Below are 27,127 nucleotides of genomic sequence, written 5' to 3'. Positions count from 1 at the left end.
AAAATGCAGTTGTTTGTTCGTGGTTTTGAAACTGTTGAACCTTTCGAGGTGCTGACTACTGCCACTGTTGGCGATGTAAAGGTGAGTAACTATTAGTCCAAATATGATTGGTTTATTGATGACTGGTCAACAATGACAAGTGCTACCATTTCTAACCCAACTTTATACATTTACCAAAAACGCTAATTTTACTTATTTGATTCCAGACACAAATCGCACAAGTTTATGGCTTGAATACCGAAGATATCGCATTGAATTGTGAGGGTAATGCCCTCTGCAATGATGCCGCTGTGACATCTTTGGCCTCATTCGAGTTGGATATCACTGTGCCAATGTTGGGTGGTAAAGTGCACGGTTCTTTGGCGCGTGCCGGTAAAGTTAAGGGACAGACGCCCAAGGTGGAGAAACAGGAAAAGAAGAAGAAGAAGACTGGCCGTGCAAAGAGGAGAATCCAATACAACCGTCGTTTCGTGAACGTTGTTCAAGGCTTCGGTCGTCGCCGAGGCCCCAATGCCAACTCCAACTAAGCTAATTGTTTCTTGTGGGCTTCTGCTTTTTTACGTGTAAAATAACATTGATTTTCGCAAAATTATATTAAAGTAATATAGCCAACTAATTTTCGCTGCTTACTATAAAATTACTCACTAGTTTTTTCAAGGACAATTTATTTATTATTAATTGCATATTGTAATGTTTTACATTTTAGTAAGCAAAGTCGGCTTTCTTTTTTTCTACAAAGTACCAGCGATACCAGTACTCGCAGAATAATATAAACAAAGCTATCATGAAACCTGTAAAAAAAATTATATTAGTAAAACGAAGTCAGTTCGGAAATTCATCATACCAAACAACAAAACCATGAAGCAGCCTTGCATATCATCCAAATTAACTTTATGATTCGTAATTTGGCGCATTCCGCCATGACCATTACATTTGTCCATAGAAGGTAAATTAATCTGATGCCAACGTTCAATAAAACCCATTTGAAACATGCGCGTTATTTGATCGTTGATTAACTGTAAGTAAGGACTATCTCTTGGCACCAGTAATCCAATCTGTTCATCTACAAAAGTTTCCCGTCCCAATGAAAACTTGCATTCCTTATCTTTCTCGAACTGTCTCTGTATAATCAATTGAAGGTTGATACGCCAATCCACGTTTACGCGTTTACCTTGCTGCACAGCGCCAATATCCTCGCCTTGAAGATTATTGTATATTATCGCACGTTGCACAAAATCGCGGAAATTGTCGCGGGTTGATATCTAATGGTATTTTAAATTAGCGGTCTTTTAGAAACGTATATCGTCGGTTAAAGTACAAAACTGCGTATCGTCATTCTGCAAGACCGCGTAACTGGCATTAGCTGCCAAAACTTGGATTTGCTCACACAAGCTCTTGGCTCAATCCTTATCCATTCGTGCTGGCAAGATATGCGATTGCTTTATAAAAAAAAAAACCATTTTGAAATATGAGTGTGTTTACTCTCTAGAAAATAATTTACATAATTCACATACGCGGTTTTGCATTTTGTTGGTACGCGGTTTTGTACTTTAAACGACGATATGTATTTTTTGTTGTATGCTTACCGTTGAATATTTTTCGAAGTAGGAACCGTTCCGCAAACCAAACTGTTGAATGTCTCTAGATGCAAATATTTGGAAAAAATAATCTATACCTGGCTGAAACTGTGGAAAAGTCAGAAAGGCAACCAAGTTTCCGCTGTATGTTGTGACTAGAACAATTACAACAATCCACCATACACCGATCACTAGGCGACCACTATCCGCTTTGGGTAGGTACATGCCGCCTTGCAAAGTAAGAAATAAAAGTGTGAATTTCTTGATGATCTACGATGGGCTATCAAGGCATTCTACCTTGCTGTAGCAGCGCTCCATAGATATACCAAAAACAACTTTTAAGTGTGCTAAGTCCAGTAATGCGCAAATGATCCATGGGCACCAAGCGATTTATGAAATATAGAACAGGCGCGGTAATAATGATGATTGCCACTAGACAGCCCCAAATCTAAAATGAATATAAAAAATCTTTTTGTCTTGTATAAGTCGGATGGATTTCGTAAAAAAAATTATGTCATGTCTCCGAATCGCTTCATTTTTTTTGTGGGTAGTCAAGATTGTCCCAAAGCAACATAGCTATCCACAATAAAGTCAGTTCAACTTTTTGAAGATGATTTGTGAAGACCAGTAAATTAGGGATTTAGAATTATACTATCGTAATTCTCTATAATACACATGTTTAAAAATATTGGGGGGTTTTCAAACACCATTTTTAAAATAATTTTTTATTATGATAAGATGTTTTTTTTTTTGTGAGAATCAACAATTTTTTGTAATTTGTTCTCGAAAACTGATGTTGAGATATATTTATTTTATTGCAGATTAAGATGGAATACATATCCAGGTATAATATTTGTATGGAAAGATTTTTCTTTAAGGCGACAAACCCCTAGAAATGGGCGTGTCAATTGTGGACCATATAGATATTCTGCCGAAATCCACAATAAAGTCAAAATTTTTGAGCTTTGGTTTTAATACAGCCACGCCAATTTCTAGAATATTATTTGATTGAATAAGTTGTGGAACAAATGTTGTTAACGAAGCGATATTCTGCCGAAATCCGCAACAAAATCTGCGTTTTGCAAACTTTAGTCATACAATTTCCACGCCCATTTTTAGGGGTTTGTCGCCTTTAAGAAAAATCTTGCCGTACAAATATACTTGGATAGGTATTCTATCGGAATCTGCAATAAAATTTAAGTTCTTGCAAAAACTCGATGTTTAACTCCTTACTAAATACATATATCTCAACATAAGTTTTGGAAAACAAATTTCAATTGTTGATTCTCACACAATAAACCATTTCGTTATAAAGAAACATATTTTAAAAATAGTTCTTGAAAAACCCCCATTTTTTTGAACCACTTTTTTTTAATAGAGAGTTAAACAAGGATTGCGATGGTATAATTTTAAATCCCTAATTTACTGGTCTTCACTATGCAAATCAACTTCAAAAAGTTCAACTGCTAATAGCTAAGTTAGCTTTAGGACAATCTTAACCATCTTATATATAGAAATGTAAAGCCCGTTTCTTTGCTTTAAAATGACGTCAAGATGAAGTCTCTATGATCAGCAGAACCCGAGATATAACGACTTGAAGAAGTTCAAACTTTGGCAGATCATATCTCCAAAGAAAAAAGCGAAAAAAAGTTCCTCGAACACGTGTTAGCTTATTTCATGTATAGAACCCATACACAAATTTTAAGCCAATCGAAAGTGTGAAACCAAATTTGGTGTCCGATATGTAAATGAATGCCTCATATACGCTTATGATATATGTATATGCTTCACTCACCTCGAGCGTAAAAGGTGCAGTGAAGAGATATATGCGACTCACTTCATCTGGCTGTCGAGAAATGAACGTATATGGTTGAACGCTTATGGGCACTGTGTAGTTAAATGACTTCTTTTCTGGCTCATCAATAGTGGCAGCTAAAGCGGCCATAAAGTACTGTATATAGTTAAGAAGAGATTTTTAATTTTTGTGAGGTCTTTTGAGATGTACACAGGTTGTTATTACTTACACGACTTGACTGCATCGTTTCAATCACTTGATGCGGTATATTGAAGGTCAAAGAACCTAGTAGATCATCCTGCGTTAAGAAGTAACAAATTAAATGTAACCTTCAAAGGGAATGCCATCATTAAATACAAAGGGTTCTCATACCGTTATATTTCCAACCTGCTGGACATCATCGGCAACTAAATCTATGGCTGTTACTTTAATTTCTTGCAGATTGTAGGAAAAATTAAGCATACGGCTCATTTCTTTAAGGATTTCTATAACAATGCCGCTGTGCTTTACGATATCGCCACGATTATCACGTTCTAGAATCTGCCATGGTGGACTCTTAAAGGAAGGTAAATAAAAAAAAAATATATATATATACCAGGTATAGAATTTTGACCTACATGCACCGTGAGAACATTCAATGTGATATTGCGAAAGAAATGCTCTATGTGTGGAAACATAATTTCATGCGTGATGAAACCCAAAATAGGCGTCCAGTAGCCAACATCTATGAACTCAAAATTTTTATTGCGCGTATCGCTAAGATCTGTAAAAACGTAAACGGAAATCAAATCTACATATGTATGTAGGTATGCATTAGGGATTATCCGAATATATATTTATATATATTAGGAATAAAATTAAAAAGGCTATCAAATTAAGTCATCGTTCTTATTACTTAATAAGTAATTTTTAAGCAAAGAACAAAACCGACTTCAATTCTCATATAAAAACTTAGGAGTACCGTTAACTTTTTCATGATTCATTGATCGGATCTAAACCAGATTAGTATAACACCACCTCTGAGACACTACCTTTCCGATGCAAAAAGAATTTTCAAAATCGGTTGACGTGGTCCAAAGTTATGCGGTAACATACATACAAAAAAAAAAATATTCCGACGAATTGATAAATTATGTGCACATTGAACGTGTGCTTAACCTATACAGTGTTTTAATCCAGTAGTCAAAGTTCAATAGGACTGCCTTTCTCCCATGTGGCGATTTCTTAGGGCCATTTTTTTAGTGCACGGCCGTGGTTTAAACTAAGTTTAAACGCCCGATCTGGCTGGTTTAAACTAAGATCATACATACTATCCGGATTTTCTGAGTATCTGAACACAATCCGCAAAGATAAACAATAAAATAACGATTGTTTATGTATTGATGAAGTTTCTATTATTTATTTTACACGGATAAAAATGAAAAGATATTAACCGGATATCTGGATTTCACCCGTTTAATTGACAAACAGCTGAATAGGAAAATACAAAAACAAAACATTTCCATTTCTGGCTACGTAACGTACGTAAGTTAAGTAAAGTCTAGACTAATTGAACCTTTAAAGCTGGGAGTAGTATTCGAATTTTTTTAATATCCGAATAATCAGGATATTCGAATATCTAATTAAAAATTCGAATTTCCGGATAACAAAATGAACGGATTCTATCAGCATAAATGAATGTTCGGATATTCGAAAACACGTATACTCCCACGTTGCCCCAAAACATTTTGATTACTGCACAACGAAAGCAAGGACGCCCACGAACAAAATGGAAGGACCAAGTGCAGAAGGATCTGCCTGCACTCGGAATGTACAACTCGCGCGAGTTCGAAAAGTTTTTTTTCACACTGTATCGTGGACAGGACCTTGTGATCATTGAGAATACAATCTTCGGGCATGTCTTCACCAGAACAAATTTTTCTTAACAGCCTGTGCATGTGCACACCCCCTCTTCGCCACCAACTTTGAACAACTCACCCAGAATAACTTCTGCTTTTCTCTTCCTCTCATTCTTCTTTGTCTACAAAGACTAGGCGCAGCCTTAAAACCATTTAATTTCTGAATTGGTTTCTGGTAGAATTTTCGAGCCACAATTCTGTCTGCCACCACTCAAGCCGTCTTTCTGCATCTAGTTTTAATCTTTTTATAGACGTATCTTGTCTCTTCTCTTTCCCCGATATCGCTCAGGTATTTGGCCGAGCTTCTCCTCCAATATGTAGTGTACGTGTTGATGTTGTTACACAAAACGGGGACCTACAGTTTTATGCCACCTATAAACGACAAATGGATTTTACGAGAAGCCTTATAATGGTACCAATGCACTCGAAGGTTTGCCATTGTCTGCCGAGGGTCGACGGCTGTTAGAAGTCAGGTCTTACGGAGTGGTATTACGTACTTCTAACCACTCAGCCACAGCGGCTCGCGTAGGTAAGGTTAAGTTGAAATGGCTAGGGAGAGTGACTCCCCCTACACTTAGGGCTAAAGAAAGCCTTATTGTGAAGTCATATGTAATCTCCGTTTCCTTATGACGTTGCGATGATTACCGGGATCTAACGATTTTGTTGACGCAAAGAACTTCGATAATGTTCTTATGTTGATTTCCGCTGCAAGTTATTGAAGGGAGGGCTTTTCGAGCGTCTGTAGTCGTATCGTACTTGGTACATCTGCAGCTGCGGGAATAGTCNCTAAGGAAAGCCTTATTGTGATGTCATATGTAATCTCCATTTTCTTATGATGTTGCGATGCTTACCGGGATCTAACGATTTTGTTGACGCAAAGAACTTCGATAATGTTCTTATGTTGATTTCCGCTGCAAGTTGCGTCTGTAGTCGTATCGTACTTGGTACATCTGCAGCTGCGGGAATAGTCTGGCGCGTTCAATACCTATCTCCAAGTGACCCGTAAGGATTCTTGTGAGAATAGATACCCCTGACCGCCTTAAGCCTAAAGTAGGTACAAACGTGCGTGTTTTAACGACTTTGCTTTGTCTACGCATCAGCTTAGAGTTTTCAGTGATACTTGACTGTCAACGAATACCTGCTTTTTCTTCTTAGGTCCTCTTAGTAGGTGCCGAGTGGCCTCCTTAATAGCCAGTACCTTGTATACACTCAGTGATGAAGAAGCCGAAAAGATGTTTCCTCCCACGAACTTTACGTCGTGTTTGGAGGCATCAGTATAAATGTTTATAACATTGCGTATGTGGTGGCGTCTGGTGTTTCAGTCCAGTCAAGTTGGTACACAATTTTTTTTGGTTTTGGGTGAAGGTATTTGAGGGCATTCGGTAGTAAGCGCTTTCAGGGCTTCGGTGGGGGAAGATAATAGAGCTCTCAGCACTCTTTCGTACCGTTTAAAATTGTTTAACCGTTGTTGCCTTACTTCCGGTAGGGCTTAGTAGAGAAAAATCGGACGAACGATGGCCGTGTAGATCCAGTGAGCTATACTAGGTGTGAAGCCCCACGATATTCCGATCGCCTTTTTACATGTGAGAAGCGCTGTGGTGGTTTTCTGATGCGTTCCAGTGTGTTGTCATTGCATAGCAGCTAACAGTCTCGAGAACTAATCCAAGATACTACTCGCAGATTCTAGCAAACTAGCTCACCCCAATGTAATACTTACGTTCACCGTTAAACTTGCTATAGCTACAGTAATGGATACCATACACACATCTATCAAACCGAATCACGCATTTTCCGACTCCGGTCTCGTGAAACATATCGCTTTGCATTGTGTCTTAGCTATCATAGGTACTCACCCATATTCGATAGATATCTTTGATGCTCCTCACTTTTTCCCCAAGTTAATGCCGTTTCGATTTTCCAATGCGAACAGCTGCTGCATTTGCTATTCGCTCTTAGATAATCCTGTGATCGGGCATGTATTAAAAAACCGTTATCTCTTTAAATCCATCAACCCTTTGCCACATAACATTCCCACCTTCATATAACCCAGTATTTCTTCCTGCTTCTCCTGTTTGGTAAATCTTATTGCTTCCCATTCTTCATCCGAAATTTCACCATAGATCGATTGCTCTTCGACAATCATACGAGAAATCGATGTAACAAATGCCATTGATAATTCGGAGATCGTACAATTTATAGAGCTAACACACGACGGTACAGTTGAGTTCAATATGAATGCTATATTCGCACCCTCGCCCAGATTTTGCGTAATAGACATGGCGTCGTAGTTACGCTGTTCCTCGTTCAAAACAAAGAAGACCCATTGGTTAAAGACACCAAACAAATCCATACTAGCAGCAATTTCCACAAAGTCTTCATAGAATTTCGAAAGTACAATAAATTGGCGTGCCGTACGTGCGTTGTCCAGAAAGTTGGCCAATGTTTGGCGTATGGCGGTGCGCTTCTTTTGGCTACGCAGCGTGTCGTCAATCTTATAGAGTACTAGTGAGAAGGGTGTTATGTGATTTTTAGCGCTTTCATGAACCACCGACTCCACGAGTGTTGGATTATCATTTACTGGTGTTGAACGAAAGAGAGGAAACGAAAGATACGCATGTACGGTTATAATGGACTTGGAAATTTTTCTTTCTTACAAATGGTTTGGTCGAGCAGCATAGCGGCAGTTTTCCAACGTAATATTCGTTGTACTTTTATGTCAAAAATAATCTGCGACAACTCCTGGCCTTCATCGACTATAGGAATCTGAAAAGAGATACTCAAACGATTTGTCTTTTACATGTTAATGTGTACAGCCATATTTTTGTCCCTATACCATAATCGCGCGGTTGAGTGGTAGCCGTGGACAATTGGCATCTGTTATAGCAATCAGTAGTATGGCAGTCTGCTGTGTGTACTCGTAGAACCTCCAAGTACTTTTGCAATCCATTACCGTCATCGCAGCGATAAAATCTGAAATGTTTAAAAAGTTAAATCAAAATGTAATGCCGGGAAGTTTAAAGTAGGAATAAATGTGTTAAGGTGCGCATATGTTGAGAACAGTAGTGAGTGCAGGCGGCATGACACAATGGGGTGCACTGTGGATAGTCATGTCGACTGGGCGGGATTCTCGCTTCACTACTGTTCCCGGAGCCATAGCAGAGAAAAGTTATGGCTGTAAAACATCCCAACGGACGGACACACAACAATTCAAAAATTTAAAAATTAAAAAAAATCCGTTAACAACACAAAAAAAGCTAAAAAAAAACGAAACCCCAAATTTAAATATTTAAAATAAACTGAAAAGCACAAGAAACCAAACTAAAACTCTGAAATAAAAGGAAATGAACAAAAACAAACACCTAAGGCCGAATATGGTTGGGGACCACTGGTGCAAGTGTGGCCTCTGGTGCTGACCCACCGTCATCCGTGGCGGCTGGCGTACCCTAATATCAGCAGCACCATTATCAAAGAAAAAGGCAGTATTCTTAAATCTAAAGTGATTACGTCTAAGGTAATTATATAAAAGAAAACTAAAGCAAGGTAAGTATTTAAGGTATGAGTATATCCGGTAAGTAAAGGTAAGTCTAATTAAGTTCGCATATTTAGGATAAGTCGGTTAAGGTAGGTCAGGTAAGTGAACTCAATATAATTTGGGTAAGTAAACTAAGTTAAGCCTAGTTAAGTTTAGGTTCGGGTTTTATTTTCGTTTTAAGGTATTTAAAATATTTTCTTTTAATTTTCTATTATTTTCTTCTTCTTTTATCTTTTGTTTGTATAGCGTTTTGGTTTCCGTTTTATATTTTCACGATTTTATTTTAATTATTTATATTCTTATTATATTATTATTGTGGCCATCCCTTTTTTTATTTCTAAATGTTTATTTATTCAAAACTATTTTAGTTAAATTTTCGCGAAATTTAAATTTTTTTTAATTTATTTTTTAATCTTAAAAGTTTTATTTTTATTTTTTTCTCTACCACCCTAATATGTGGGTTTGTATTTTCATAGGAACTCACCCACCATTGCAGCAGGCTTGTGGGTGGCACTGCTGTTGTTGTTGTAGTCGTTGCTGGAGTTGTTTTTGTTGTCGCCGTTGGGTTGCCCCGGGTGTTTACCCAGGTTGGTGATGTTGTTGGTTGTTGTTTTCGTTGCTGATGTGGTCAATGGTTTGACCCGGGTGCTCACCACGGTTGCTGAGTTGCCGCTCCTTGCGGTCACGGAATTGCCGCTCCTTAGGCGGTCCTGGCTTGCCGCTCTTTGTGCGGTCACTGGGTCGCCGCTCTTTGGGCGGTTGTTGGTGCCGCACCCTGGGTGGTCGCTGGGTTGCCGCTCTTTGGCCGGTTGTGGGTGCCGCTCCCTGGGAGGTCGCTTGGTTGCCCTCCTTAAGCGGTCAATGGGTCGTCGCTCCCTGGGCGGTCGCTGGTTTGCAGCTCTTTGGGCGGTTGTGGGTGCTGCTCCTTGGGCGGTTGTTGGTGCCGCTCTTTGGGCGGTTGTTGGTGCCGCTCTCTGGGCGGTGGCTGGAGCCGCTCCTTAGGCGGGCGTTACGTTGCCGCCGCTTTGGCGGTCACTATTTTCCAGCTCAACAGAGATGACATGGGTACTATGACAATCTCTGAGATAGAAATCAGGGACGAACTAGGTAAAGCGAAGAGGAATGAGACAATCATAGAGAAGACCTTCAGAGTCCACACCCAAAGGTCGATCACAGATAGCTCAAAAACTGACGAGGGGATAGGAGCAGGGATTTTCGGCCCTAGGGACAAGATCTCCATTTCCCTGGGGAACTACCCCAATATATTTCAAGCGGAGGTTTATCGCATCATTGTGCGGAAATAATTCTGCAGAGACAATCAAGAAGGCAGCACATTGTCATCTGCACCGACAGTCAGGCTGCATTAAAAGTCATATCCTCATGTAACATTAAATCACGATTGTGTGGGAATATGTAGCGAGACTAAACACCCTAGGAGAAAGCAACACACTGCAGCTTGTATGAGGCACGGGCAACAAAGGCATACGGATTTTAATGCTAATCACAAAAGATCGAGGGAACTAATACCCCTTCAAAAGACTAACCTGAGATTTATAACAGGAATGCTACCGGGGCACTACAGACTGCAAGCCAATACGACACCAGATACCCTTGGCATTTCCTTTTAGAATGCGATGCGAGAAGAATGGTAGCACACCTGCGAAAGAAACTGCTGGATTCATCAGAGCACTAAGGCTGGATGATGTGTTATGATGAGCTCTGAGGGCACAATAGACCTAAGGTCTCAGTGCACATCCTCTTACAAATCTAATCTAGGGACATCAACATTGAACAAATCTGCTTCCGGGTAGAAGTATGAGCCATTCGTACGCGCCTTCCTAAGCTAACCTACCGACCGTTACTTATCCACATATCAAAAAGTTAATAATAACACTGTAGGGAAAATGACACACAAAAGCTCCGAGATAGATAAAATTAATTGTGAATCGTAGATCATGTATGTGTTAACGTTTTTCCAGATCAAGTCATTTTCTCAAGAAATTTTCACTTTATGAAAAAAAAAACAAACTTTAACTTTAACTATTAACCCCGTTTTTTGCCAAAAAGCTACTAGTATTGAAAACCGATGGGTAAATAAACAACTTTTGAATGGCCAAATAAAAATTTGCAATAACTTTTTGTGTGAAATAGAAGCAGGACAAAATGTTACTCGTACGACATATCGTACACGGCCGTAATCAATTATAGTTACTCCTACATGGCGTATGAGTAACATTTTCAAGGCTAACGTTTGAATTTTTCTTCATTCGCAAGCAAACATAAAATTAAAATAACTTGGGAAATGACCAAATCTAGAAAAACGTAATCCATGACTCAAAATTTAGCGTCCCTACAGTATATAATGTGTGCACTTACCTTTTTTCAACCTTACTTGACTCCAAGAATAATATTTCACCTCAATGCCGCCATTCCTTAAATTCTCACGAATAATATCACTGAGTATTTTTTGAAAATTAGCTAAAATATTTTCTTCCCTTTGTTGCATGTATTCCTGATCCACTACGACGGCTATGAGAACGCAAATAATAAAATGCAAATTATATTATTATTTTTAATACAAATTAGATAAGGACATGTTTTTATTACCCAAAGACGCATTCGCGGTGAGAAATGAAGAAAAGTCATTGGCCTCAATAGTTTGAGGTAGTAGCGAAAGGCACAAAGGAAGGATTAAAAACCAAAATGACGCCTGAAAGCGCATTGCCTCGTTTGTCAGCTAACTAAAGTATACTAAGCAACTAAATGAATACGGTTGGTATTTTAACTTAAAACAAATTAATCAAAAGAGTATAGATTGCTATAACGGTTTAGCAGGAAGCAGCAGTATCAAGCAATCGTACAATCACATAAAGCGAGTGGCATATAAAAATATTTATTAATTTCTGATTGCATTTTGCGTGCAGCTAACTAACACTTCAAATCAGTTGGGACGTAATAGCTCATACATATGTACATTAAGAAGAGTCGATTTGTGTTGCAGAAAAGATATGTAGATTAAGTTAGCTGCCGGTTTTTATTCGAAAATGGGAACATCATTGCTTATTTATAAGAAAATTCTACAAGCATCTAAGTACTACCTCGGAAAAGGACCCCCGAGTTGCTTCAAATCTAAACATTTTTGTCCGCCATTATTTAGCTTATGAGCATATTCAAATATTTTGATGATAGTCGCATGTGTAATCGGTAGGACAGTAGCAGGTTTAGTTTGGTTTAAGGTCCGCCACTGACAGGAATAGGTTTCCGATGCTTCTTCCTCGTAGATACTATTCGCCTTTTTAAGTCTTAGGATACAGTAGTCAAAAACAAGTTCTCCCTAATGCACACGAATCGTGCCTATAGTTGTAGAAGAGGCCATAGGCCAGATTGCCTTAATTAATATTTAACGAGTGAAATTGAAAGTATGGCCATTGCACTGTAGGGAAAAGTCTTTGTGCATATGTACATTCGTAGTATACATACATACATATGTATATCTATCTACTCATGTGCACAATGATATACGCGAGGTGTGTTCGAAAAGTAAGGGGACTTTTCAAGTTTCGCGGGCTGCGTAAGCTCAATCCTCGACAGCATACGGTGAGTCTACTAATGTGAGCAACCGTACTTCTTTCGGAAGTACAGTACTTCTTTTTTCGCTCTTGTACTTCGTAGTACTTCGAAGTACAGTCAAATGTACTTCTTTGCGATATTTTGTACTTCAGGCGTCAGATTCTGTAACCAGTTAGCGACAATTTTCGGATCGCTATCGCACCTTTTGACGCTTGATATAAACCTGTGTTACGATTCGCCCAATGGATGTGATTTTCAAATATTATTATGCGTTCTAGCTTTTAAGGTATTTCGTCTGAAATAAGTATATCGTCGTTTAAAGTGCAAAACCGCGTATCAACAAAATGCAAAACNGTCAGATTCTGTAACCAGTTAGCGACAATTTTCGGATCGCTATCGCACCTTTTGACGCTTGATATAAACCTGTGTTACGATTCGCCCAATGGATGTGATTTTCAAATATTATTATGCGTTCTAGCTTTTAAGGTATTTCGTCTGAAATAAGTATATCGTCGTTTAAAGTGCAAAACCGCGTATCAACAAAATGCAAAACCGAGTATCAACGAAATGCAAAACCCCGTATGTGAGGTTGCATAAATTATTTTCTAGAGCGTAAAAATACCCATATTTCAAAACGGTCCTCTTTTTTATAAAGCAATCGCATTTCTGGCTAGTATATTTCAGAACGAATGGATAAGGATTGGGCCAAGAGCTTGTGTGAGCAAATCCAATTTTTGGCAGCCAATGTCAGTTACGCGGTTTTGTACTTTAAACGACGATATGTATATTGCATTTTTGTAGAACAATGATTCGCACCCATTTGAATTTGCCACCAACTTTACTGAAAAGCTTCTAGGACATATTCACTACTGAACCGGGTCAATGTTGCCGCCAGGGAGTGAAGAGGAACACTTATTTCAAACTTATTTCGTTTTGCGAATAACCGTGCCATTAAATGCTGCACAGTTGGAGAATTTCAAGAACTTCTTCACGGATATAACAATTTCCCTAGGTTATTTAAAGCGGCAAATGACCACCAAACCATAATCTTGGCAGATGAATGTGCCAATGAAAATCGTAAACGTGAATTTTTGGTGAAAATGTTGGACCACGAAGTTTCAATAAAAAAATAAAAAATTTTAGGCGGGGCGAGGTTCGCCGGGTCTGCTAGTGTGATTATAATTTTTAACTCAGTTTACAAAAACAAAATACGCAAGAGACTAATAATAATAATATTTAACCAGATAACCTGATAACCAGGAAGGTGTTAATATCCAAAATTTTGTATGTGTATTTTCTGAGCGATTAATAATAATCGAAATATTCATACACGACATGACCCTTGTGCACTCGAAAGTGCCCACGATATATTGAAAAATTAGATTTTTTTCATTGAAAATAGTAATTTTTGGCCCCTGTTAAAAACAGAGTGGAAGCAAATCTGAAGATGGAGACGAAGCTGAAGACAAATTACTTGCAATTAACAATATACTCGATATCTTCATTTTCGTATTCGATCGCAGTATGGTAACTTTCGGACAAATTCATTTGTTTACTACTGCACTGTTTTTCGTCTTCAGCATTCGCCTTAATCTCACTATATTTAACACGATGATCTTCCATTGCCGTATTGCACACAACGTCTATGCTTTCTGGCGCAAAAACCCGATATTGCACGACCTTCTCGATATTCATCATGGAACGAAGAATGACCACATTTTAATGCATTTTATAAACACCCTTGATGGTTTTTCATCATCAAAATTAGAAACAAGTTTATCGACGCACTCATCCAACGAAAACCTTTCTTTGAAACATTGATTTTTTTCTCCACTTGAACTATTGCAGTAACTATATTTTCAAAGAAAAGCAATAACTTCATAAACAAGTGGCAGTGATTTTATTAACCAGAATAACTTAAATCTGACCGCCAAAAGTCAAAGGGTTTGGCTAAGTTCGATAAAAAGCCTTTGCGAAAAATAAATCAACTAAAGAGAAAATAATTATGATTTATGAAAACCCGTTTGGACAAAGTAGAAATTTCTATTTCCAGCACCATGAAACATGAGAACTACTTTAAATCTTATTTAGAAGTATCTAGTAGTTTTGGTTTAACCCCTTCTGTTGCAGTTGAATTATTCTGTACTTCCATTTTGTCATGTCGTTTGAGTGGCATTCTGTGGTTACGGGCTTCTGCCGTTCGGCTCGATTGCACACGAGCACAACCGATGGCCTATTAGCATTGCAGGTGTACGCAGCCAGTGGACGTATGTACGATTTGTGGTCGTATTGCTGTACATATATATGTATATATGTATGTATGTATATATACACGATAAAATTTAAGACAATTTGAAATTGTGTGCTTAATTTAGAACATACTATGTACATATGTTTGTATTACATAATACCCTGCAGAGAATTCAGATGACGATAACTAAACACCCCGCAGTTAAAAAAAAATTACTAAAATAAAAATGAAACTTGATATGTAAACATTTTTGTACAGTTTGCAAAGCACTGGGCGATTCAGTTGCTTACAAACATGATCCCCAACTAATCCTAAAATGGACCTTTTGTAGTTCTGAAAAAGTCGTGAACATGTCTCTAAAGGATCTCGAACAAGTCTTGAAACGGCCGGAAAATGGTCTTTTACTTGGCCCAAAATCATTACGAACTAGTCCTGATATGTCCTAAAATAGTCCTGAATTAGTGCCAANATAATCCTAAAATGGTCCTTTTGTAGTCCTGAAAAAGTCGTGAACATGTCTCTAAAGGATCTCGAACAAGTCTTGAAACGGCCGGAAAATGGTCTTTTACTTGGCCCAAAATGATTACGAACTAGTCCTGATATGTCCTAAAATAGTCCTGAATTAGTGCCAAAATGGTTCTGAAATGATCGTGAAATGAACCCGAACACGGAAATAGTGCTGAGCTAGTCTCCAATGATCCAGAGCTAGTCCAAAAATCATCCTGAAATAGTCGGTAACTAGTCCCGAAATTGTTCAGAAATAGTCCAGAAAAGGTCCCGAAAAAGGCGTGAAATGGTCGTAAGCGAGTCGTGAACTAGAGCCGAGATAATCCTGAACTACTTCATAAATGTTCCTGCATTAGACACGAAATGAACCCAGAGTATCCTTAACTAGTCTCAAATGGGCCAAATTCTGAAGACCCATTGTATGTCCATTCACATAAAAAATCGAATTACTTATGAAACTACGAAATGTTTTCGGTAAACAAAAGTTTGAAAAAAGAAATCTAAACTTGTGATGTGAAGGTAGGTCGCTACCATAGGACTAATAGGAAAAAACTTAACTAGTAAGTAGTATCTAAAGTGTGGCGTGCTTGGTTATATTTAACTACCAAAAAAATCGATAAATTTCCATTCCCATTCATAAGATAATGGATAAAAAACTAAGTTGCAGATAAGAAAGCTTTTTTTTCCCACACTGCCGGTTAAAGATATGAAAAATAAATTAATATTCGGCATTTCAATTTTTGTTATAACAATAATGGAGTGACGTACTATTTTTCGCCATCTACGAACGACAAATGGTTTTAGAGAAACTTTTTAATGGCCGAAGTAGACGCGGATCGAACCTAGGTCCTAAATAAGTCTGCATTTTTTTAAGTGGGAACGCCCCCGCAGGAGAGCACAATCGAAAATCACTTTAGACGTTCGGAAATGAATGTTCAGTATATGGATAGCCCGAAAGTTACCATCTCTATGTCTAGTAATTTATGAAAAACATATACGATTTCTATGTTTGCTTACGTGCGAATTATGCTTTTGATCGTGTTGGCTCTGATTGGTGCTAGCTGCCAACTTGAAAACTTTTGCGGCAAAAAAGTGTTGTTCCGGATCAGCTGGTTTATATATACACATATGTATGTAGACATTTTATGGTTCATTCAACTAAAAACGTCAGAACAGAAAAACTTTTGTATTACCCCTGCAACCTGCCCCACTAAGCACGTACATTTTCCCTGCAGGGTATGTGCCGTTGGAATTGCACGTGTATGTACTACGTTTTTGTGATAAATTTTTAAATTAATTGAATTTACTACTGCCGTCGTTGAACAATTAAATTTATGGGCACATAACAAAATACTTTGATTTTTTTATTTTAATTTTGCTTTTATTTTAGTTTATTTATGAGTTAAGAAATACATGCTTACAGACATATGTGTGTGTTTATTTGCGCATTTGGTGAACCGTTGGTTATTGTTTAAATGCAGCTGCGTTGTTGCTATGATTGTTTGTAAGCAAGTGTGAATACTGATTTTATTTACGTGTACTATGGATAAGTAATTTCTAATGTGGTTACATTGTTACAATTAAATTGCTTATAACTAATATTTCATTTTCGATTTACTAATTTGGTTCGATGACGGAAAGAAAAAATTTTCATGAATATAAACTAAATTACAGTACAATATGCTTGCAGATAGGCAGAAAGATAAGTATGTTTCGGGTAATCGTAAAGTATTACTAATCCAGATATATGATTACTATATTGATATTAACATGATAAATTAGCATTTTAGGTAAGTTTGTGCGGATTTAATAAAGTGTTTGATTTTTATTGGTTAAATATAAGTATTTAATTTTACCGTAATTACCATTTTACAAAGGGGGAAAAGTTCACAGTCCAAACCTGAGTCTAAAGTATTTTGCCAAGGCAATTACGATTTTTATTTTTGTTTCGTCCGAACATAGTATCCGCCTTTTTACATTTTTCATCTTATATTTGGCATTTGGTGGTGAGATATCCTTAGTTTGAATAATAATAATAATATTAAAGTATTAAAGAGGGTTGCCACCTGTTTAAAAAGGTAAACTCAAACTATTTACTAAGTTAAAGCAATTAATAAAGATTATATAATTAAAAAGGCTTTATTTCTGAACTGTGTTAAGGAGCGTTGTCACGTCTTTAAAAAGTAAAGTTTAACTTAATTCATCAGGCACATGAAGACGCAAGAGATTTTTTTATTTTTTAACTATATTTAGGGGGGTATCCATCTGATTCAGAGGTCTTAGACAATTTATGCACAAATCCGAAGACGAAGTTAATGCGAAGACGAGCACGAACATGAAGGATAATACTAATACGGAGACCTAGGCTAATATAAAAGGTAATACCAGTTTCTGCAGAATGAAAGGAAATAAAAATGAATCGTATTCATGATACACGTCATGGCATATATCTATTTATAAGCTGATGGTACATATGATTGAAGTTAATGTGGATCTGCTTCTCTTTTGCTAAGTATAAATATTTTGCAATTTATGTTGATTTATTAAATTCAATTCAATACAATCAAAACGAATATTTCATAAACCGTTTTTAACTTGAATGTAATCTTAATAATATCACGTATTCTACGTTTAAGTTTAGCGGCTATGTCGGAGACCTGCAGTTCAAGATGAAGGCGCTGGACTGATCCTTTTTTGCCAGCTTCGACATATCATACTTAAAGATCCGACTGTAAATGTCAATGATGTGAAAAAATGTATAGAGGCTGCCGTTAAAATTTATTTTTCCAAGTAGAATTGTAACTAAGGAATCCAATCCAGCATAAAAATCGCAAATCCGCAAGCTGGCGGGGTCGAGGTCATCTATGCGGGACCGAAAAAAAATCCTATTATTTCTTCTAAACCGTTATATTCAAAATTGTTATATAAAAAAAACAGAGTTGATTTAAAATTTTTTTTTTAATTGGGTTTAATTTTTGCTAATATTTCCGAAGGAATGATGAAGTCTCGAAATTTTCATCTTTTAAATTCGGCCTTATTTTATTGCATTGATAGGCATATCTCAGGAACTTTTGATTTTGGTGATTATGCATAGTTTCGTAGGTATATGGACCAAATCGCTATATATGTTGGGTATTTTTCTGAAGAAAATATGTTATATTAAAATATTTACTGTCCGGTCCGAAACAATACCCGCTCGCCGTAATCCCAAAACTAGCTACAACATCAGTGATTCTGGGTTATTCAAATTTAACTAAATTTTCTTGTTTTTCAGCGTAACTTTATTACCGTTGGCATGGATTCCGCATTTGTGGGATTGGATTCTTCAATTGTGTAATCATACTTCAGACTCAGGGGTGTACGACGAGTCTTTTTTGTTCGGTGCGGTCTAATGTACATACATATACGTAGCTATGTACATTTTTTCGATATACATACAAATGCATGTATGTATGTATGTTTTTGTGAATAATGTTTTGCCTACATACGTATGATACAGTACAGAATTGTTTTTAATAATAAATGCACGATTTCTTATTTCTAGTATGTCTATACGTGTATTAGGGTGGTTCATAAAAATATAAAAACTAAATTTTGTATGGGGCGCCCAATTACTTTGCTCTATATACACAATAAAGGCTTTGACGCAAATTCGAAAACACTTTTAGTGGTCGATAGCAAGGATTGAACAAATTTAAATTTTGCATGTTATTGAAAACCATTACATAAATTCACACATAGTATCGCTAAATGCATTCACATGCAATATTAAGCTCCAAAGACTGTCCCTTTTTTATCTTTTTTCCATAAGTTCTGAATAACATTAGCTAACAAATATGCTGAGCTCAAAACACATTTTTTCATTTTTTCTTTGGTATTTTTGCGGTTATTCAAAAAACGTGCTAAACTCGCAAGCTTGAATAATAAATACTTCGTTTTTTAACTGGACCAAAACTCGCTGAGTTATAAGTGGTCAAAATTTTGTCGGTTTCTTGCTGTAAAAACTTGGATTTTGGTATTGGTTATCAATTTCGAAAAAGCAAGCGTAGTCCCACCCAATTTTCGAAATTCATAAAAAATCATAGTGGTTCAGCCCACTTTTAAAAATTTACAAAGAATTAAATATTTCACTTGAAGATAGCTAGTACATATAAATTTAGAAATCATTGAAATATCGCATGATTTCCATTTTTCCCAATTACATTTAGGTATGTATGCATGCTTATTGCCTGATTTTGCTCATCTCCAATACCGACGCTTTAAATTTGTCAATAATTTTCAGCAATATTTTTGGTTAAAGTAGGTGACGAACCTCTGGCATCAGGCCGCGTTGATAAAACAACAAAAAATATGAAAATTGTTGGTAAATTGCAGAAAACTTAAAAAATCTACAAAATTTCGGGACAAATGGCTTAAAAGTAAGCGGTCTTTACAGTACATTGTCCCACTATTTCCCAAATTGGCGTTTATTTAGAATTCGTATTTATTATTTATGAAAAGGCAACAAAATATATATATATGGTAGCGACCCCTTTACATTATTTAAACATTTTTAAATTTTGATAAATGTCTAGATTTTGTACGAAAACAAAATTAAGCGGTGCTCCATACACAATTTATAAGTTTATATTTTAAGGATCACCTTCATGTTTGTGTATACAAACATATATGTACGTGTCACTAACTATATATGACTAATACTAAACTGTCATACATATTTATGAAACACTATTCCGGTCTATATTTAACTAAATTTAAGTGTCTAAATTTATGTAAATATGTATCTAAATGTTAGAAAAGCCTGCGAACGAGAGCCCATGCATGCACACAGTACAACGGTATAGTGATCTGTTCAGTTCCAACAATTTTTCTTTGATGCTCAGTTTACTATGCTCCTCACTTTTCAAAAATTTTCAAGGGTGCCAATATATTTGTTTTATATATTTTTCATTTTACGCTCGCTCTCTTCATTGCCCTTTAGCTATTTTAAACCCATTCTTCTTCTTGGATTCACGACATCTATTCTCATTCGTGTAGAATCGCACTAAGCCGCTCTTCGACGGCGACCTTTCGCGATTTCCACACAAATTCACACACAGCAATTACACACGCCACGCCCATGCCGCCCATTAGCACTACGAACACCCCGCCCACATTCGCCAAACCCAACTCATTAGCCGCTGATGAAGATTTCGAGGTCTCTACGCGACAACTACCACCGCCTCGCTTCTCTTTCCACCATTTCGTTTTCAGTATATGCAATTTGCCTTCTTCCTGTAGTTTGAGTATAACACCATTGATGGCGGTACGATAAGGGGAATCTGAAATGCAGCAGAGAATGTGTTAATTTTTGTGTGTGTAAAATGATGTTTAATATTTTATTAAAACGTGTTTTATTTTCCTTACTAGGTGGCGCTGCTATGCCATAGCCTTTGGTGTCCAACATGCCGCCCACCTGAGTTAGTTCACAATTGCGTTCGGTTACATATTCAATGGATGTTGATTCCATAAGAAAGGCGTATGAACCTGTAGCACGTGGTTCGATAAATACAATGTGTGTGTTTGATTTGTTGATTCGGCACTTACCTTTACCCTTGGCCACGCGATCCACACCTTCGGCATTGGTTGAGGTGAATACAGATGGTCGTGCGGATTCCATGAATGACCACATGCGTTGGTAGGTGGAGATTTTCGATTCCTGGTTAAAATATAAGTAGAATTTTAGGATAAGAAGAAAAAGTTGAAAAAGTTAATAAAAGGTGCATACAGGGCAATTGTCTTTCTACTTAACAAGACAAAGGCCATTCGTACGATAAATTGTCAATTGTGGCAACTATCTTCCGAAATACTAATTAAAAGATCCATTAAGAACTTAGAGTTTTTCTGTTTGTTTTTTAGCAATAACTTTTCAAAAAATTAAATGAAATTTAAAACAAAAATATATATTTTTTTAAACAATAAAAATTGAATATCAAAAGAAAATTAAATTAATAAAGAAAACCGGAAATGATGACCGTTCTACTTAGGAAAAAGGAAAACAGTTAAATTTCCAAAAAACGAGATCAATAAAATAAGTTTTTCAAAATTAAAAAAAATAAATAAATATTTGTATTCAAAGCAATAAAATCTAAAAATAACACATCAAAAAAGAAAAGAATGGTTAAAAAAAACTTTTTAAAAATTAAAAAAATAACAATTTTTGAGTGGTTAAAATTGTTAAGATTTAATTAAAAAATTAATTACACAAGTAAAACAAGTTCCTAAAAATGATTTGAAATTAAAAAAGAGCTTTTTTATTTTTAAAACAATAACATCTACAAATTTAAAAAAAATTATATTAACGAAAAAACACGAATTAAAAAATAAATGAAATTTAAGAAAAAATATTTCCCCTTTTTAAAATAATAAATTCCAAAAATGAAATTAAAAAGAGAAAATATAATAAAAATAAAAAGGAACGTTTCTAAACATTAAATTAAGTTAAAAGGAATAATAATAAAACCTAAAAATTAAAAGAAAATTAATTTAAAAAAGAACAAAAAATTAAAAGGAAATTAAATGAAAAAGGAAAAAATTAGTTACATAAAAAAAAATCCGCTGATCGAGGACTCGGATCTCTCTTCTTCTCTTCTCTCTCTTCTGTCAATAGAGCTTTTCACCATTAAAGTTGGAAAGGTAGCTTTGGTTTTGTAAGACTTTCGTGCCAGAATAAACAAAGTTTTTCAAACTAGCTACTGCCTACGGTCTTTCAATTGTCTTACATTTTTAACTATCTTAGCCAGAATTACCCTTTAAAGCAGTGTTGGCCAGATAGAGATTCTTTTTTGAGCCAGTGGTATATGAATTATACAGAGAGCTTTTAAAGCTTACCACGCGTGCCTATGAAGTGGGCAAAGCCAAAAAAAAGCTTAAAAGAGCTTTGCCCCGCAGGCGAGGAGGTGCTCCTCAACGTTCTGAGGGCATGCAACCGTAGAGTAAGTTTAAGGCTGCTTATATGCTCTGAATTTCCACCCACAGAGCGTAGAGTCCGTGTCATCCCTTCGAAGGACCGCATAAAGGTCTCTTTCAGGAATTATAGCTTGTAGGGCATAATAAAGGATAACTTCGGTTGCAATCCGTCTGTAATGGCCCTCTTATGTATGGCGACTGGGGTCTAGTTGCTGTTCTAGTAGCCATGGCTACCAGTATCGTAATTTGTATTATGTATAGATATTAGTCTCAGTATACAGAAAAGCACAGAAAACATCCGAATTTACTTTTTTAACATGAACTTTTCCAAGTAATTGGCAACTTTGCTCCAATGTGTTGAATAATTTATGTGAACAAATAACAAAATCGTCGATAGCGGGAAACAGAAAATTCCGCCATACGTAATGCGAGTTTTAGTATATGGTTGCCCATCGACTATCAGTCGCCATACATAATAGGGCCATAAATTTAATAATGGGATCACTTATGGACGGTATTACGTCAAGATTAGGGGAACCAGCAAGATACCTAGAAACGGTAGTCAGTAATGATAGCCATATTGACTCTCTATGCAGCCAAAATAGCACTAGGCAACAGAGGAGGATTGCAGCAAAAGATTACACTCTGAATTAACTAGGTACTCACTCGAAAGAATGCTGCCGTACTGCCACCCTTAAGAGCACCATACTTGATTCGTGTCTGTTTAGCCAAATCCTCAGCACTCTCAATAGGGGAGTCCATCCGTTCAACAGTGAGAAACGCTGCTAAATTGGCTGTGTACGAGGAGATCATGATTAGGGTAAAGAACCACCATATGCCAGCTACCATGCGTGTTGACAGAGCTCTAGAAAAAGAAGAAAGCATAGCATTAAAAGATTTGCCAAATTTAGTAAAACAACTCGGCTTACTTCGGCAAGAAGTCACAACCTTGCTGCATTAACGAACCAATAGCAAACCACATGCAATTCATGAGAGTAAATTGGCTCTCGACCTTCTCGCCATGCGCATCCGCATATGCTGGCCATTCGTAGGGTGTGAAGCTAAAAAGATGGGAGAAAATCGAATAAAGCTGATCAAGAGATTATATGGACGTAATTAGGTCGGTCGCTGTGGTGTAGCGGTAAGCAGTGCGCGCTTCCACTCCGCAGCACCTCGGTTCAAACCCTGGTCAAAGCAACATCGAAAAAAAAACTGTAGGTCCCTCCGCTTTGTGTGACAACATCAAGGCGCACGCCACAAGTCGGAGGAGAAGCTCGGCCAAACACTAACATATGTGTAAGCGCCAAGCTATTATTATTATTATTATTTAATTCAATATTTACCGCGCCAAAATGAAAAGCAGCACTGAAACACCCAAATAAGCGGTGGCCATATAGATCCAAACATCCAGCGAAAGCGGCGAAAGAAATGAAAATAAGTTCGGCGGCTGCTTAACAGGTTTGCGATAGAGCACTGACACACCCAAGTTCATGAAGGGCATGGTGAAGTCTACCGCTTGTTCGCGCTCAAAAGTAATGGTGAGATCAGCGATAGCAAGATCGGCGCGTTGCTCCAACAGCTCGCGTATCATGCCATTCCATTCGCTAGAGTAAGAAATTATTTGCGTACTCTTTTTAAAACTACATCTTATTCATGAATAATTTACCCATTTTGCTTGTTAAAGCTGCCATAGTTGCCATCTGGCACTAGCTGAATTTTATAGTTGAAACCCAGCGCCTTTGAAATTTCATGTATCAGATCAACAACGTAACCTTCGAATTGATCGTTACCCGATAGCGGCACTGCCGATTCCTTTCGCATGCAATATGGATTACTCTGGAAAGAAAATATATTATATTTATAATAGAATGAAATTCTATTAACACCCACCAATATTGTTGTGATCGTCAGCGTTTTGTTCTTCAAGTTCGCTTCAATTTCGCGCTGTTTTTGGCTGTAGGTACGCGTAAAGTTGATACCCTCCGGTAATGTTGAGTTCCATGTGCCAATTTTGCGTATACCATTCGGTCCTAATTCAATAATATCCAACACGAAATCGGTGCGAAAGCCTTGATGATCAAATTTGATAACATTAGTTAGTCCCTTCATTTCGACGATCTTCATATAGTTGATTAAACTAAAACCATGCTGCCAGGTATTCTGTCCATCACAACTAATGGGATGTATGTCTATTTGCTGTGATGTATCCAAATCATGCAGCGCTTTAGAGAATAGATGTACTGCATCATACATGAGCGCTGTCTCCGCCCTCACCGTACTCAAATTAGCTGAGCGTTGTAAACCTTTATCGTCAAAACTCCACTGACGTACCACATCCGAGACGACTTTTTCGTTAATCAGACGAAATCCGGTTATATTCGTGCCACCATAACGGAATTCGTCTACGTTGATGGTATGCAGGTCGAGTGAAGTAATGAGATAGCTATGGTAATCGCTCATCATGCCAATCTGTTGAGCTTGCTTGAGTACTTCGTAAATTTTATCGGTGGAACAGTCGAGTACGATGTGCGCTTCGGCGGAGTTTTTGATTTGTTTGAGCAGTGGTCTGTGCAAATGAGGCGTGTGCGAGTGGTAAAAAGTAAAAATGGATTTGATTCTAGAGATTTAGTAAGTATTTTGCAAGAAATTAAACATGACATAGAAATATACAATTAATAAGGTTAGCTTTAAAAATTTTGGACTTGTAAAGTTCTTGTATAGGAGATTTCTGCCAAGAGTAAAAGGAATACTGTTCAAGTTAGTGTAAAGTACAGCCTAACTTCTATAAATCGAACTTGTATAAGTTGCGGTTCTGTAACTCGAGCTACGTTTGTAAATCGGGTAGTAGAAGTGGTAACTCCAATTTTTAAATTCGAATGAAATTGGAGTTCTGTAACAAACGTTCCGGAAAAAGCCTCAAACATACTCGTATCTCTCCGTTTTCATACATCAGTATTTTATGGTTTTTAAGAGCAAAAATTTAATCGTAAATTGAAGAAAGTAAATTTACCAGCAAAATTTAGGAAAATTATACATTTTATGAAGATACAAAAATAAAAAATATAAATAATTTTTAATTAAATACTGCGTTTTTTCGATTTCATTTTAAGTATTGTTAGTAGAGTTTTCTATTTAAATTTTAAGGCTAAAAAACTAAATGACATATGAGCAACTTACCTATTAGTATAGTGGGAAGGAATTACATTTTTTTGTACGAAGTATGACTCATACGTCAAGATGTTTTTCTGCTGCAGAAAATGTTTTTATGGGACTATTTTAAAACACGTTACCTCTCAAGGGCTAGTGATAAGGATTCTGACTGGCCATTGTGTGAATTTCGACTGATCCTTTTGTATCAGCTGTCAAGAGGAAGATGAAGTGGAATCATCTCCACACTTTCTTTTAGACTGTCCAACCTTCGCGAGGCTAAGAAGGAAGCATTTTGGCTCGCACTTCTGAACAAAACGCTGAGCTCTCAGGGACCGAAATAAGCCGCATTCGAAATTTCGTAATCGGCTCGCGGCATTAACTTAACCTAATCTAAACTGTACTTCTTTGAGCTATGAAATAGTTGGTCACATTAAGTATGAGCAGCAAAGTTGGTTGCTCATACGCCACGTATCCCCGCGTTTGATCGAATTTAATAAGAAAACAATAGCAATCGATAACGCGAAAGTGATTACTCGCAATGTAGGACTGACATTGGCTGCATTTCTTTATTCATTCTGAACGTTTGGCAAAGATAATGTGCGATGCTATCCACCTCTACATCGTCTCTGCAGCTGCGACAAAAACCCTTGGTGGAGTATCCTAATTATTTTTCATGTGTGCCCATAAGGCAGAAAAGCAGATTAGCCGAGTGAGAGCTACGCTTTACATCAAACTTTGGCCGCGATGACTTCAGCCTTTAGTGTGTTTGCAGGAGATTAAAAGCATGCACGCATTTTGAGCAGAATTGACTTCCGTCCCTCTTTTTGCCTGCTCGTAGGCTAAGCAGTTGCCAGGATTGTTCCAGTGTCCAGGGAAGCATAAAACAGTCAAGGAGCATTTTGATGCCAGCACGTTTAGAGTCTTCCTGCATTCTATGGCTACTTTGTATGTTGTGCCCATTGATTTGAGAGATATGATAAAAGTCTGGTTGTCAGAATAAAAAGCGATAGGCCGTCTGGGAGGGACGGAGGTTGGGAGCCTCCGAGCGGCCTCAATTATGGCGTTTATCTCTGCTTGAAAAACGCTACAATGCTCCGGTAAGCGAAAACTGAGGTTTAGCCCGAGCTCGTCAGAGTAAATAATGCTACCCACTTTTTTTGTTAAGCTCGGAACCATCTGTATACATATATAGCCATCGACCCTGGATTTAAGCCTGTGGCTCCTTCCCATTCGTTCCTCTCTGTGATTCGTATGGAGAATTTGTTGTATAAACAGAGTAGATGAGTGGTATAATGTAACTGTCGAAGATTATGCGGTAGAGTTTCAAGTACTTTTGCATGTCCGAATCTGAGGTCTAGCCACGGCTGGCTTGTAATTAACCTGGCCATACTGCCGCCGGCCCAAAATTTCCCATAGAGATCCAGAGGTGGAAGATTTAACATTATTTGGCGGGTATTTATGGGCAGTGCTGCCGTGACGAGCTGTGCAGCAGAGGCACTTGTTCCACCGGGATAGAGCAGATCACCAAAGCCTGACCCCGTATAAAATCATTGATCTTTTCACAGGTGAGTACATTCAGTGCTTTATATGCAGTTTTATACCCCATTTTGCCTATATCTGTCTTACAGGCATACAGGGCGGTATTGACCTTCCTGGAGTGGGCTTCAATGTTATGCTTCCAGGCAAGTTTCTTGTCTAGAAAAACTCCAATTATTTAAACTCGGTTGCGAGAGTAAGTAACACCCTGTTTAGGATGGAAGGTTTAAATAAAGGAATTTTATACTTCCTTGTGAAAAGTACCGTATCGGTTTTGATAGAATTGATATTTAGTCCACATTCCTTGGACCATATGTTTGCCTTTGCAAAACTGAGTGCATTTTGCAATAACTCACTCAGGGC

At 37.2% G+C, this 27,127-nt stretch overlaps 3 protein-coding genes across 3 annotated transcripts; 1 reads left to right on the top strand and 2 right to left on the bottom strand.

The window, feature by feature from the left end:
- The first annotated feature begins 3 nt into the window (after positions 1 to 3).
- Positions 4 to 640, top strand: LOC108367466 (uncharacterized). The gene is made up of 2 exons (XM_017622080.1): positions 4 to 81; positions 207 to 640. The coding sequence occupies exons 1-2, from the start codon at positions 4 to 6 to the stop codon at positions 525 to 527; spliced, it is 399 nt and encodes a 132-aa protein (XP_017477569.1). The 3' UTR covers positions 528 to 640.
- Positions 641 to 685: 45 nt separating this feature from the next.
- Positions 686 to 11,629, bottom strand: Ir93a (Ionotropic receptor 93a). Its single transcript, XM_017622081.1, has 14 exons — positions 11,410 to 11,629; positions 11,179 to 11,331; positions 8,104 to 8,240; positions 7,925 to 8,033; positions 7,306 to 7,847; positions 7,124 to 7,232; positions 3,990 to 4,135; positions 3,745 to 3,927; positions 3,602 to 3,670; positions 3,373 to 3,528; positions 1,875 to 2,025; positions 1,587 to 1,807; positions 845 to 1,262; positions 686 to 791 (listed from the first exon to the last, which is right to left on the bottom strand). Exons 1-14 carry the CDS (start codon positions 11,522 to 11,524, stop codon positions 703 to 705), a joined length of 2,598 nt encoding a protein of 865 aa, XP_017477570.1. The 5' UTR covers positions 11,525 to 11,629; the 3' UTR covers positions 686 to 702.
- Positions 11,630 to 19,663: 8,034 nt separating this feature from the next.
- On the bottom strand, positions 19,664 to 26,834 carry LOC108367471 (glutamate receptor ionotropic, kainate 2-like). The gene is made up of 9 exons (XM_017622085.1): positions 26,830 to 26,834; positions 23,969 to 24,644; positions 23,745 to 23,914; positions 23,422 to 23,682; positions 23,008 to 23,139; positions 22,745 to 22,943; positions 20,717 to 20,828; positions 20,537 to 20,656; positions 19,664 to 20,451 (listed from the first exon to the last, which is right to left on the bottom strand). The coding sequence occupies exons 1-9, from the start codon at positions 26,832 to 26,834 to the stop codon at positions 20,156 to 20,158; spliced, it is 1,971 nt and encodes a 656-aa protein (XP_017477574.1). The 3' UTR covers positions 19,664 to 20,155.
- Positions 26,835 to 27,127: the final 293 nt, after the last annotated feature.

This window comes from Rhagoletis zephyria, unplaced genomic scaffold (assembly GCF_001687245.7).
Source record: "Rhagoletis zephyria isolate East Lansing unplaced genomic scaffold, Rhagoletis_zephyria_1.1 Rzeph_scaffold_02696, whole genome shotgun sequence".
Taxonomy (NCBI): domain Eukaryota; kingdom Metazoa; phylum Arthropoda; class Insecta; order Diptera; family Tephritidae; genus Rhagoletis; species Rhagoletis zephyria.
Note: the sequence above shows the minus strand (reverse complement) of the source record. Positions and strands in the feature narration are given on the sequence as shown.